The following is a 13,571-nucleotide window of genomic DNA, read 5'->3' as shown; positions in this document are numbered from 1 at the left end:
CCCCGCCCCCTCCGCCATCGGCCGTGCTGAGCAGGGGCTCAGGCCTGCCGAGGATGTGGGTTAAGGCCGACTTGAGGGTGGCCGAGCAATTGGGAATGTCCTGAGGGGCTGCACCTGTCCCTGGCAGAGCACGTGCAGGTGTCAGCGGTTCACCTGGACACAAGGTGGTAACACACCAGTCTTGACTATGCACCTGAGTCAGGGTTACATAAAGCCCCACGTAGCGCTCTTGGGCAGACACAGGGTTCACACGAGTATATCAAAGGAGCCAAATTCACACCAAAACGCATGCAGACCTCAGGGGCATACGTTTCACAGTCACGTACGCAATTGTCTGACACCGCCTCAGACTTTCAGGAATTTTCAAGAATGTGCCGTGCGTGGGTGTCGCCCACCAGGCACCAGCCGCAGCTCACTAACAGGCCAGAATTCTCATTTCCTGGCCTTGGGGTCCCAACACCACCAGCCTCGTGGATACAATCACCAAGGACACAGAGTAGTCACAAGCAACAATGTCACACACAAGCAGCACATTCCTACAGATCTCTTCACACACATCACAAACATAAGGACATCAGTGTTACATATGTAGGCCTCCAGCATGCATTGCCACAAAATGTGCACACAGTGCCGATTCCCTCCACAACAGACACCTGAGTCATGGAGTCATGGTGTACCCCCACACTACGACCAACCCAAAAACATGGACCCCAAACACCCTGACACATGAGTCTTCCATCAGGGACCTCTTCTGTCTCTCCTCCCTCCCCACCACCCCAAAATGATGGAGGCCAAGACACAGGTGTAAACAATGCTTTATGGGGGCGGGGTGGGGACGGGACAGGCCTCCAGGTAATAAATAACACGTACTCGCAATGGCAGGACCAGGCAGGGAGCTGGGGCCAAATGGCCCTGGTCTCAGGCTTTGGGAACTCTTCGAGTATGGCTGGGATTTCAGGGGGAACAGGGGTTAGCCAAGACAGATGAAGCAGCAGCAGGTACGGATTCCCCCTTCCCCCGTGGCTCAGTCTTGCCCCTCAGCCAGGCCCCACCAGGCCAGGGAAGGGGGACAGGTGGCGGGGCAGCTTCTCCGGGGCCAGGACAGGTGAGGGGCTTGGCCTCCTGGGGCCTGGGACTGGGCCCCAGCCGGAAGGGCAGGGCTGGTCCTGGAGAACAGGTGAGCTGAAAGAAAAGTGTGTGGTGAACTCGAGGGATCCTGGCTCTGTCCAGCTGGTGTCTCTGTCTCGTTTCTGGGTATCTTCCTGCCCTCCTATCTGTGTCTGTCTGTCCATACCTATCTCTTTCTCCTAAAGTTTCTACATGGTCTGTCTGTCTGACTTTGTTTCTCGTCTGCAGGTAATTCGGGCTCTCTCTTGGAGTGTGCCAGCCCTGGTTAAGATTGAGTGTTTTCACTGCTGCTGCGGCCCAGGTCACCCAGGTTCCCCAGTCTGTCAGGTTGTTATACTGTGGCAGCTGCAAGCTGCTGGGATGCATGTCACCAGTATTTCCAATACCAGCAGGGTCCCCTATGGTGGACAGGTTTCAGCGGATCTTCCAGACTAAGACAGACTAGGAAAAAGGACATGGCCACCCTCTGGAAAAACTGGCCATGAAAACCCTACGAACAGCAGCAGAGCATTGTCTGATAGAGCGCCAGAAGGTGAGAGGATGGCGCAAAAAGACCAGGCTGGGTTCCACTCTGCTGGACACAGGCTCACCAAGAGTCGGAATCAACTCCAGGGCACTAACAACTCTGAGGGTTCTTGCATCTTCTTGTTTCTCTGCCTCAGAGAGCTGTCTCCTTGAGTCTGTAGAAGGGCATCTCAATGTCTACATTTTCTATCTCTATGTCCTTCTATGTTTCTGGACCACCCTGGCTCTACATCCCGTTCCAGTGTTTTCTAAAATGCGGAGACTCATTTAGTTAGCGGTTCTTGATTTGGCTGCAGATAGCGTTACCTGGGAGCTTCTAGAAATCCCGAAACCACTTCAGAATCTCTGGGGTGAGGCCATTAAGGCTCTCCGGGTGATTCCAATGTGCAGCACATGAATGGGCTGGGGAACCAGTTTGGTGGGCCTGGACCGATTTTTTTATTGAAATGGAATAAAACAGAATAGAAAATATCAGAGCGCATCATATGTAATAAGAATATACTGGTCCATAGAGACAGAAAGCAAACTGGTGGGTGCCCAGAGCCTGGGTGGGATGGGCAGAGACTGCTGAGTGGGTGAGGGGTTTCCTTTTAGGGTGATAAAACTGTTGTGGAACTAGACAGAGGCAGTGGTTGCACAAGTTGTTGCACAAGTGAACGGCACGCTTTAAAAGGCCTAAATTTATGTTATGTGAATTACACATCCATTTTTTTAAAAAAACAGATTGGTGCTAGAAAACATGTGTTTCAGTTTTCTATTTGTGTGTGACTATATTAGGTCAACATAGAAAATATATTTCCTCCTGCAGATCGCAGTCAACAAAGTTTGAAAGAGCACTGTCTTAGGACATTGGATTCACTGAGGCCAATTCTGAAACAGATATACTAAGCCCTGACGTGAACAGTACACACCCACCCACTTCTGCACAGCCCAGAGGCTTTCCAATGGGGAGTGAGAAGAAAAATAACAAGTAGCCCTCCGTCTACCAAGTCTTTACTAAGTGTCTGGCTCTGTTCTAAGCACTTTATGTGAACTAACTTAATCTTCTGAATACCCACCTGAGGGACGTACTATTATAGCCCCATTTGACAGATGAGGAAACCAAGGCCCAGAGAGGGTAAGTAATTTGCCCAGAGTCACTCTGGCACCAGGTGAGAGAGCCGGAGTGTAACGCAGGCGGCCTGGCTCTGGAGCCTGGTCTAGCACCCCCTTCCCTTCTCAGATGGGGAAGACAAACGCCATACAGATAACAATGATCAAGTGTACAGAGCTGGATGCTTTCAAAAAGGAAAGGGCACTTGGGGGACCACCCAGCAAGAGGGAGTAACCCCAGCTGGGAAGCCCTTAAAGGTTTCCTGCTGCAGGAAGAGTCATTTGAGCAGAGAGCAGATGATGAGTGGCAGTTGGCGGGAAAAAGGAGGCAGGCAGAGGGGTGCGCCAGGCCGAGGCCCAGCAGACACAAAGGCCTGGAGGGAAGAGAGAGCGCTGCCAAAGCACTCACCCTTGACTCCTCTCTCTCAAATTCCAGATCCATTCCATCAGGAAACCACGGTGGCTCTGCCAAAGGCTAACCACTTTCCCCACCGCCGCCCTGGAGCAGCCGATGGCTGGGAGGAGGGTGGGCAGGAAGCACAGAGGGGAGAATTGGGAAGATATACACAGCCCCGGAGAGGTGGGGAGAGGTGGGAGTTGGGGCAGGGGAGTTCGGCAGTGGCCAGTCCCTGCAGGGGGTCAAACACCAGGCTCAGGAGGCTTAGCTGTGTCCCCTGGGCCCCGGGAACCATGGATGGTCCAAACAGGGGGAGGACAGGATGAGATCTGTGCTTTAGGAAGACCTGGTGGCTACATCAAGAGGGGACAGGACTGGAGACAGAGGCCAGAAGGATACAAACCTATCCACTTCTCAGTCCCTCCTCTGCCCCCGGCCTGGTCCTGTCCACCATCGTCTCTCATCTTGACTTTGCAGTAGCCTCTTTGCTGGTCTCCTGCCCCCCACAGTCTCTCCTCTATATGCAGTCAGAGGGACCCTGAGTCAGATCCTGTCCCTCCTCTGCTGAGAGCGCTCCTGTGGCTCCCGTCCCACCCAGGGTATAAGCCAGAGGCCTCCGCATGGTCCACAAGGCCCCAACTGATCTGCTTCCCCCAACCCGAGGCCTCATCTCCTGCTCAACTCCCCCCTCAATACATACACACCACACACACTGCACTCCAGCCATGCTGGCCTCCTTGGACTTCCTCACCCAGGCCAGGCACAACCCTACCTCAGGGCCTTTGCACCAGCTGTTCTCTCTGCCTAGAGCACCTTCCCCTAGGGACCCACATGACACCCTCCCTCACCTCCTTCAGGTCTTTGCTCAAATGTCACCTTCCCTGTGAGTCCTTTCCTCATCATCATGTCCAACATTCCACTCCACCCCCTCTCCTCTCTTTGCCTGGCTTTATTTTTCTCTATATTCTTATCTTTCTAACTACTATGCCATTTACTCATGTATCTTGTTTACTGTCTGTCTCCTCCCAAGAACATGTGGGCTCCACCCGGGCAGGGATTTTTGTCTGTGTTCCCAGTGCATGAACAGGACCTGGCCCTCAGTGGGCACTCAATAAAAATCTGGTGAATTATGCATGGGAGGGTCAGAGATCCAGGGCAGAGAGCCGGCAGTGGGATGAGAAGGACCGGTGAGTTCCCTGTGGCCAGGAAGATGGCTCCTTTAACTCAAGTGGTCTTGCATCTTTCTCTCTCATTGTTTCTCGTCATCTCTCCTGTCCCGTGTCTCTGTCTCTGCCGCATACACCCCTTTGCCAGGAGACCACCCCTGCGGTCCCTGAGTCCCCAGTATCCCACCTGGCTCCGCAGGTCTCAGCAGCCACAGGGCTGAGGGGCCACGGCCTGGGCGCTCCGAGGCTGCCGCAGCTGGCGAAGGGAGGCGTCCCCGTACTGAATGCCTGAGCCCATCCTCTCGGGGTCGAGCTCGCCTAGGGAGGAGGGCAGAGGTCAGGACTGGTCCCTCGGAGGAGACCTCGGCGCCCCACCTTCCTCTCCGACTCCTGCTGGTCAGTCAGTCGGGGGCCTCACCTGAGTCGATCTTGTTCAGGATGGTGCGAGCACACTTCAGGAAAGCCTCCTCCACGTTCTCACCGGTGAGAGCGCTGGTTTCCAGGAACATCAGCTCTGGGGGCAGATGCTCCGGAAGGTCAGGGCCTCGGGCGTCCCCATCCCCCAATCCCACTCTGACCTGCTGCCCCTCAGTCTGTTCCTCAAACGCTCCTCCTTTGCCCTCACTCCTTGTCTGTGTTGTTACCCTGCCATGAATGCCGCCCTCCCCAGGTACCCACCCAGCTCTTCCTTCAGAGCTCAGCCACACATCTCCTCCTCCAGAAAGTTCTCCTTGACCTCCCAGGATGGGTCAGGTGCCTCCTTTGGGCTCCCACAGCCCCTGTGCCTCCCCCATCCCAGCTCTGACCCCTCTGGGCTGTCACTATCTGCAAATGGGCCTGGCCCCCTCCCCCACCCACTGGACTGTGAGCCTATGAGAGCTGGGCCCAGACTGTCCTTGTCACTGTGTCCCCAGCACCATCTAGCACAGGCCTAGGCGGCCTGTGACAGGGCCACGCAGTAAGTTAAGAGCCAGGATTCAAACCCACATCTCTCTAACGGCAAAACCTCCTCTCCAGTTTGGAGATTACAAACTGGAGGAACATGGGGAGATGCTAAAGCCAGCAGCTGCTTGGCCAATGTGATATTTTCGAATGAGATATCCCCTAGGGCCACGGGAGTTTGCGGTCTCCACCTTATACCAGTAGCCCCCTCACTGCCTCCCCATCCTGGTGGAAACCTCCTTAGCAGCCAATGTTAATCAAGCACCCACCCAGCGCAGGAGGTGCTAAGAGCTTTCCATGTACCATCTCCCTTTAACCATCATGGATAATGGGAGGCGGAAACACTGTGATACCCACTTTCCAAATGAGGAAACTGACGATCACAGTGGTCACACAGCTCGCATGTGGCAGCACTCAAATTTGAACCCAGACCTCTAAATCTCCACATTCCCCTGCTGGGCACAGCCAGAGACACAGGAGGCCCAGAGAACTGTCCCCTCCTCCAATGAGCCCCCTGCCCCTGCCGGCCCATGGCTCGGCCCTCACCGTTCTCCTGGGCAAAGCGGGAGGCCTCCAGGAAGGTGACCTCACGCTCCGGGTCCAGGTCCTTCTTGTTGCCACAGAGGATGACCACGATGTTGGGGCTGGCCAGCGTGCGGGCGTCCGTCAGCCAGGCAGCCAGCGAGTTGTAAGTCTCCCGGCTGTGGAGGAAGGAGAGAGGAGGGAGGCCAGGCAGGAGAGGGGTGGCCCCGGCCCCGCCCGGCCCGCTCCGAGCACCCACCTGGTGATGTCGTACACCAGCAGGGCTCCAGCCGCCCCTCGGTAGTAACTCCGTGTCACCGACCTGTGGGGCCAGGGGGACCCAGTCACCCCTGAGGCTGGGGTCTGCCCCGAGACTGCCCCCCTCTGCGGAGAGAGACTGGTGGTTCGGAGGCCCCCCTTCACTGCTGGCCCATCCCCCAAAACCTGGCCGTGGTCTGGTCTCACTACAGTTTCTCTGTCTGTGAGGCAGTCCCTCAATGTCTGTCTCTCTAGCTGCCTGTCTGAGTCTCCCCCATCTTTGACTCTCTCTGTGTCCCCATCTTTCTGTAGCTCTTCACTGGTCTCTGTCTTTCTGTCTGTCTCTCTTATGTGCTTATGTCTTTAATTCTCTATTTCTCTGGCTCTGCCTCTCTCTGATTCTGGCTCTCTCATCCTCACCCTTGCTTTCCCATTCATTCATTCATTCATTCATTCATCATTTTCTGTCATCTCCCCTTTGCCCAGTCCTGGCCAAGTGCTATGCAACAACATTCACTTGTCCCTTTCCGGCTGTGTCTCAGGGAGGCCCCTTTCCCAGTGTGGCCGACTGTCTGTATCTCCCTGTATCACCGTCTGGGTGCCTCTGGAACTCGTGCAATCATTCCACAAGCATGTAATGAGCACTTCCTGTAAACCCAGCCCATGCCACACACCTGTCTCTGTCTGTCTCTGGGCTCCATGCACCTCATCCAGGGAATTCACACATGAGTATTAACTTAGCAGCTACTAAGGGCTGCCCAGGGAGCACACTTCTCTGTGGACTGGATTCCCTGTTTTTCTCTCCTTCTCGGTCTCTGTTTCTATGTGTCTATTATCTTTTCTGCAGACATGTCCTGAAGACATACTGTGCTAAGCCCTATGTATTTCTCTCTTTTTCCCCAGAACACATCCATTTCTCCATCTCTCTGGTTCCACCTGTCCCACTTCTCCATCTCTCTCTGTCTCTGCCTCTGGCTCTCTTCTGTCTCCTAATCTCCCTTATCTTTCTCTTCTTCTCAGTCTCTGTCTCTCTTTCTCTCTCCCTCTCTGAGTGTGTGTATCTCTCTTGCAAGCTTCCCTTTCTGTTTTAGTCATTCTCTCTCAACTTTGACCCCTCGCACCCACCCCTAAACATCTCTTTCTCTCCAGGCAGGCCCCATCTCTCCCTGGGCACAGGTCTCCATCCCTCCAGCCACATGGGTCTATCTATCATAGTCTCTCCAGGGCCTGTCGGTCCCTCCCTGCCTCTCTCTCTCTTCATTATGTTTCTTTCTCAATCTCTTTTCCTCTCACTGTCTCTGTCGTCCTCTCTCCAGGAATCCGTCTCTCTCTGGCTCTATGTACCTGCTAATCAGAGTCTCTCTCCCTCTGCCTTGCCTGCCCTCTCCGTGTCTCCCTGCTCCTATCATCTCCAAGTGACTCTGCACACCTCTCTCTCTCTCATTTTCTCTCCTCTCTCCTCCCCCTTCCTCTCCCTCTTTCTGTCCTTGGGAGCCCAGCCCACCTACCGAAATCGCTCCTGGCCAGCTGTGTCCCAAATCTGCAGCTTCACAGTCTTCCCACCCACGTTGACCACCCGGGATCCAAACTCCACGCCGATCGTGTGGTTGGAGTCCTGTTTGACTGGGAGTGGGAGGGAGAGAAGAGGCAGTGCAGGAGCTCCGAGGATTCCCTGTCCTCCAAGGCCTCCTCAGCCTGTCCAAACCCATTCTCATTGCTGGGGTTACTGAGGCTCAAGGAGGACCTAGCAAAGGCCATACACCAAGGCAAGGAGCAGGCAGCCAGCACTGGAGTTGGACCTATGGCCAGCCCTGCCCCTGTCCACCCCATAGTGCGTACGCCATGCCCATGCCCACGGTTCAATGCTCCCAGGACCACCCCCAGAAACTCACACTTATTCTCAATGAACTGATGAAGGAGACATGATTTGCCGGTTCCTGCACTGCCAATCACCAGGAATTTGAAGAGGAAGTCTGGGCAGATGGAGCAAAAATCAGGGAAACCCATTCGGGGAGAGAGAGAGACAGGGGAAAAGACAGAAACCAAGAGATCATCACAGTTACAGGGAGAGAAATAGACACAGGCAGAAACTGAGCAACGGATAACAACAGTAACAGATCGTTCTTATATAGTGCTTACCATGTACCAGGCACAGTTATAAAGTGCTTTACTTACACCAACAGCTCACTTAATCCTCAGGAAAACTCTATGAGAGGGGTATACTAATAATTATCCCCATTTTCCAGATGAGGAAACTGAGGCCAGAAAGGTTAACTGACTTGCCCAAGGTCCCCCAACTAGGCAGAACTGGGATTGGAACCCAGGTCAAATGGCTCCAGAGTCCAAAACCTTAGCTAATTATTTGGCAATCGTCTCTTGAAAGCCATTTTATCAAGGTCTACAATCTTGTCCTTGTCCCTCACGACTTCACCTCCTACTACTCTCTGCCTCAGTCACTCCACTCCAGCCTCTGTCCTTCAGTTGATTCCCTGAAAATGACAAGCTGGTTCCCATTTGCTCCCTCTGCTTTTCTCTATTTGTTGAATGAATAGAGACTCCTAAACCAGTCCTAATAAGACTCTCTGACTCCTGAACCAGTGCTCTTTCCACTGCACCCTGTCGTCGCACCTCGTATCCATCCATCCTGATTTCCCAATTCTCAGTCCCTCCTCCCTCCCTCTGCCCAAGGCCCTGACCATATTCTCAAGCTTAAGCCCCACCCCTTGCCACTAGTCCCAGCCCCTACTTCAAGGCCAACTTATCCCCAACCCCACTCCAGACCTCTCAAACCAGAGCAGTCCAGGGTCCAGAGCATCCCTTCACGCTTCCCACTAAACCATCAAGCTCGACCCCTGCCATTCACACAGTCAGCCCCGCCCCATCCTCTCAGGCTCCGCCCGACACACTAAGGCCCACCCTTTCCCTCAAGGTCTATCTCTGATCCATCGTGACTGGCTCCCACAAATCCCGCCCCAGATCTATTTAAACCACACACCAGACCCTCAGGCTCCGCCCAAATCGATGAAACTCAGCCTTAGACCCACTAAACCCCTCCCAGCATCCACTAGGCCCTGCCCCACAATACCAGACCCCGCCCCCGGATATGTAAAGCCCCGCCCCACTCCTCACAGGCCGCATCCTCCCCCAGCTCGGACCCCAGACCCCAGCTTCGGTCCATCACCCTCACCGTAGGTCTCGGCCATGACTCGGTCGCGGCCGCTGGGGGCCACAATATGGCGCCGCGGCCGCGCCTGCTCCTCGGCTGGCAGCCGCTCCACTCCGGCTGCAGCCCGGGCTCCTTCCTACTCCCGGGGCCCGGCGCCGCCACTTCCGCCTCCACCCCCCTCCGGCGCGACCCGCTAGGGTTGCGGGATACCGGGCCACGCTCCTCGAGGGCAGGGATTGGGGGACTCGGCGTCCGGGGGGCGGGACGAAAGGCGCGGATTGGCGGTGTGAGAGGGGACGAGCCGAGAGGGGCGGGACCAAAGCGAGTGATTGGCGGAGGAAGTGGGAAGGGGCGGTGCAGAGGATGCTCCGCCGAGCAGAGAAACGGATTTGGTCAGGAGTCCGACTCCGGATTGGGTAGGAGCAGACTGGGGCGGGGATACGGCTGCAAAGAAGAGGCCACGGGCAGGATTGACAGAGCCTGGAAGAGGAGAGGATTTTGAGCTGGCGAACGCGGTTTCTGACCTCAAAGGCAAGAAGGATGAAAATTGGGGGGGATACACGCAAGTTAACCTCCGCCTCCCTTTGCAGATAATCTGCCAAGAAAACCTCTGCTCTGCGATTTGTGTCTTGCTCACGGTCTGATTGGCTCATTCCCAATATTTCAGTTTCCTGTCATTGGCCGAGAGGACACTACCATCCCCCAATTGGGCTGTTTTCTCATTTGCTTGTATGTGATACTTAAGCTTAGGAGCCCCTCTCCAGTACCCAGTGCAGCAAAGAGCTTTGAGTCTGTGAAACTCTGCCCAGCAACCACTGACGTCACCACAGTCAGTGAGTTGATTGGCTAAATGCAGGAACGCGGGGGAAACATTTCCTTTATAGAGCCCCACCACAAAGACCACAGAGACCAGCAGTTTGCACTTGGCTGATGTATTTGCATAAAGCCGGGGAGAAAAAAAACAGCAAAGACGGCGGTAGGCTGAGCTCACTGGCAGTAGAAATCCCATTTCTGAAAGAGAAAGGGGAAACCGTGGGGAGAAACCCAGCGATCACACCACAAAGGATCTAGTGGTTTTAGCAAAGCCTGTGGCGGCAGGCGCCGGTTTGGCTGCACAAGTGCTATGCAAATTAGCCCAGGGCCCTCTAATCTTTGCACCTCTCAACTTCACCGGGACTTAGAAATCACTCCCCATTTTACAAATGAGAAAACTGAGGCAGGGAATTTGTCCCAGCACGCAGAACTAGGCTGCCGGGAGCCAAGGGGAGGGGCATCTTTGCCCATCATCACAACCCAAGGATCCTCCCTCCAGATCCCTGCAAGCCCCCGAAACACTCACATCTGTCTTCACTTCGATTTTGCCAGGTTTCAGAGTGGACTCCTCGCGTACAATGCTACTGGGGAAATAGCCCAGGCGAGCAGCCAGGTCTCCATAGTAATCTCCCTGAACCTGGAGAAGAGGGGTTACAAGGCAGGGTCTGGGAAGATGGCAAGCTCGTTCCTGCTGAAGACCTTTGCACTCTCTCTTCTCCCTGATCTCCACATGGCTGGCTCCATCTTTATGATGGAGACTCGGGTCTCAGCTTAAAAACCCGCCCTGACCGCCGGATGTAAAGTAGTCATCTGGTCACTCTGTATTAATTCTCAGAGCAGCGCGTATCTGCTGATATTTTTGAGGACTTGTCTCCTTCCATTAGAATAAAAGGGATCATTTGCTGTTCTATCTGCAGTGTCTAGAACAGAACTTGGCCCCACAGCAGGTACCCAAAAGTAAAAGTAAAGTAGATCACAGTAGCTCCCCAAAACTATTTCAGTTCACCCCCTCGAATTTCCCCTTCAAGAGCAAAATTAGGGTGCACTCCCACCCTAGCCCCACACCCTTTCCTCTTCTGTTCTCCCAAGACTCACGCTGCCTCCCCAGAAGAGCCGCCCTCGGCCCTTCAGCTTGGAGTAGACATACACGACTTGGCCCCTGTGTATGGTCAGGAAACGGCAGTCGGGGGCCACGTAGTCCTGAAGGGCCACAGCCATGGAGATGGGGTCTGGGGAAGGAATAGAAGGGAATGCCAGGACCCTCCTCACAAGATAGCAAGCCAAGCCCCCACACCCGCCACCCCCCAACTCTTACGGCTGCATTCCTCATCAGCACACAGCTTCCGATCAGCCAGTTTGGGCATGGGGCCTCCGACACTAGGCCCTGGGAAGGCAGACAGCAAGATGATGACACCGAGGAATACCGGAGACCAAGCCATCGTGGATTATGAGTGAGAGTGCAACCAAGGGGAAATGGGGTCTCCGATTTCCTCCTGCCCCACCTCTCCAGCAGGACAAGGAAACCTGTGTTCTGCCTCTTGTCCCCGCCCTAAAACAGTCCCAAATTTCGCCCACACCACCTAGAGGCTGCTACCCAGCCAGAACCATTTCAAGGGCAGGGTGAGGGTTGCCTGCCCAAGGAAATGCCCAGTAGGCCCAAAGCAGCCCAGGCCACTCCAAGTGACAGCCACCCCCTCAACAATCAGAGAGGCCCAGACAGGCAGGTTGACATATGCAATTCTATCTTCTCCTGAGTCTGCTTGGGTACCTGGGCCCCTCTGCTGTCCCCTCCAGGGACAGAACCAGAGGAGCCGGTATGGAAAACTACCTTGGAATTTCCTGTGCTGAGGGGCAAGAGAAAAAGGCAGCCCTTTGATGGCAGGAACAGCCCCAGCTCTCAAGTACTGAAAGATTACATGTTGGGCCCGAGGCTGGAGCGATGCCCTACCAAGATCACATTTATCCTCACAAGCCACTTCCTGACCCGGTGGCCTGGGCTAAGCTAGTTCTCCTCTCAGAGCCTCATCTGTAAAATAGGGATAATAAGAGCTAATGGTTATTTATACAGCATTCACCATGAGTATTTTCATTAATTCACATGGATACTCTGCATCTCCTCAAGAGGGGCTATCATAACCCCAGTTTACGTGGACATGGAAGTGTAGCTTTAAGGAACTTGTCCAGGGTTACAGCCAGGAAGTAGGGGGGCTAGATTTGGCCCCAGGCCCACACCCACACCACCGAGCTTGGAGTTCAGGTGTCCAAGAGAATAAGAAAGCGCTGGAGGATCTGAACTCCAGTCTCACCTCTAACCGTGAGCCTCAGAAATCCCTGCTGAACTCACTCTCCTGAGCATCCAGTTCTTTCCCCAAGCATTCTCTCACCTCTGGGACGGCAAGTCCCACCCTTTTGTAGGGGGAAGAGGATGAACACACACAGGCTTAGAGAGGGGAGGACTTCATGAGGGGCAAAGACTGGCCCTAAGCCATCCCTACATACCCAACACCCACCACCAAGTCCCAGGAGAGGGTAAAACGGCTCTACTCCAATGTCACCTCCTCTGAGGGGCTTTCCTGGATCCGTCCAGTCACTGTGTGCCAGCCCCACCACCCCATCACTCCATTAAGTCAGTTCTGTTTTTATCAGAACACAATATTTGGAATTAGCTTATCTATTTTATTCACCACTGCCTAGCTTACGCCAAGAACAGTATTTAGCACATAACAGGTACTCAGCAAGTATTGCTGAATTTATTGAGTGCTTACTAAGTGCCTGGCAGTGGGGGGGGTGTGTTGGGGGCAGTGACAAGTACAAACAATATAGAGAGATTCCTCTTTATGCAGGAAGACAATGAAGCTCAGAGTTCCAGCATCAATTGCTTATGGGAACAGCTAAGGGGTGCCCCAGGCAGACAGCAGAAGCCAGGATCTGCTGACCACGGAACCGGTGGTTGCCCGTGTGGGGGTGAGACGGTTCCACTCGTCGTCTGCAGTAACACTGTGCCTTTTGGTGAGGCCGGCAATCCCTCTCCATTCAGTCTTTCAGATCCTACAGGACGGTGTGCACTTGGTGCCAGAAGTCTCCATCACTCGGACACTCATGTTCCTCTTTAAGGGAGAAAGCCGAGCAGGGGCAGACTTGGGCTCACAGCCTTGGCAGAAAGAAACATCCCAAGAGAATTTAACACTATGTCTTATGCATTCTGCTTCGTGGTTAATTTTCTACTTCTGGCAAATGATCTCATTTTCCTATCTATATGGGATGAGAAAGGGTTTTAACCAATATTTTGTTTTTGAGTCAATTTAAAATTTCCCAGGTTAGGTGTGGGACAGACTGCTAAGAAAGGTCCCCCATTCAATGTGCCTTTCTTATCCATAGCTTCAGCTGGGTACGTGGCTGTCCAGCCAGAAATGACATCTCCTAGACTCCCCTGCAGCTAGGGCACAGGAGGGGAATTTGGTTCAGCCACCGGTCCGGGCCTCCTGGCCGGCAGCTGGCCAGCAAGGGAGAGCAGCTGTGCTTGAAGCGGCCACACTCTTCACCCCAGCATCCGGTCAGTAGC

General features: G+C 54.2%; 2 protein-coding genes across 4 annotated transcripts; both read right to left on the bottom strand.

The window, feature by feature from the left end:
* Positions 1–803: 803 nt before the first annotated feature.
* RAB4B (RAB4B, member RAS oncogene family) lies at positions 804–9,427 on the bottom strand. 3 transcript variants are annotated; one of them, XR_011498555.1, is made up of 9 exons: positions 9,218–9,427; positions 7,923–8,003; positions 7,539–7,653; positions 6,032–6,094; positions 5,797–5,951; positions 4,727–4,822; positions 4,496–4,626; positions 3,546–3,659; positions 1,965–2,077 (listed from the first exon to the last, which is right to left on the bottom strand). XR_011498555.1 is itself a non-coding variant. In XM_070498964.1 (8 exons), the coding sequence occupies exons 1-7, from the start codon at positions 9,231–9,233 to the stop codon at positions 4,511–4,513; spliced, it is 642 nt and encodes a 213-aa protein (XP_070355065.1). In that variant the 5' UTR covers positions 9,234–9,427; the 3' UTR covers positions 804–3,659; positions 4,496–4,510. The 3 variants fall into 3 exon arrangements, 2 of the variants coding, with proteins under 2 accessions (XP_070355065.1, XP_014715772.1); XM_070498964.1 differs by having other exon boundaries at positions 804–3,659; XM_014860286.3 differs by lacking the exons at positions 1,965–2,077; positions 3,546–3,659 and adding an exon at positions 804–1,182.
* Positions 9,428–10,112: 685 nt separating this feature from the next.
* MIA (MIA SH3 domain containing) lies at positions 10,113–11,590 on the bottom strand. The gene is made up of 4 exons (XM_014860287.3): positions 11,325–11,590; positions 11,105–11,238; positions 10,536–10,646; positions 10,113–10,207 (listed from the first exon to the last, which is right to left on the bottom strand). Exons 1-4 carry the CDS (start codon positions 11,446–11,448, stop codon positions 10,184–10,186), a joined length of 393 nt encoding a protein of 130 aa, XP_014715773.1. The 5' UTR covers positions 11,449–11,590; the 3' UTR covers positions 10,113–10,183.
* Between the last annotated feature and the right edge of the window lie 1,981 nt (positions 11,591–13,571).

This window comes from Equus asinus, chromosome 26 (assembly GCF_041296235.1).
Source record: "Equus asinus isolate D_3611 breed Donkey chromosome 26, EquAss-T2T_v2, whole genome shotgun sequence".
NCBI classification, from domain to species: Eukaryota; Metazoa; Chordata; class Mammalia; order Perissodactyla; family Equidae; genus Equus; species Equus asinus.
This window is presented reverse-complemented; position numbering and strand designations above follow the sequence as displayed.

What these genes read in the sequence shown, in the direction of transcription:
- RAB4B (XM_070498964.1), bottom strand. An exon ending in GCTGGCCAGGAGCGATTTCG is followed by an intron (nt 6,095 to 7,538) that starts GTAGGTGGGCTG and finishes CTGGCCCCACAG; the next exon opens with GTCGGTGACACGGAGTTACT. An exon ending in CCGCTTTGCCCAGGAGAACG is followed by an intron (nt 4,823 to 5,796) that starts GTGAGGGCCGAG and finishes ATCTGCCCCCAG; the next exon opens with AGCTGATGTTCCTGGAAACC.
- MIA (XM_014860287.3), bottom strand. Translation starts at nt 11,448, where the DNA reads ATGGCTTGGTCTCCGGTATTCCTCGGTGTCATCATCTTGCTGTCTGCC. An exon ending in TGCTGATGAGGAATGCAGCC is followed by an intron (nt 11,239 to 11,324) that starts GTAAGAGTTGGG and finishes TTCCTTCCCCAG; the next exon opens with ACCCCATCTCCATGGCTGTG. An exon ending in AAATCGAAGTGAAGACAGAT is followed by an intron (nt 10,208 to 10,535) that starts GTGAGTGTTTCG and finishes TTTCTCTTTCAG; the next exon opens with AAATGGGATTTCTACTGCCA.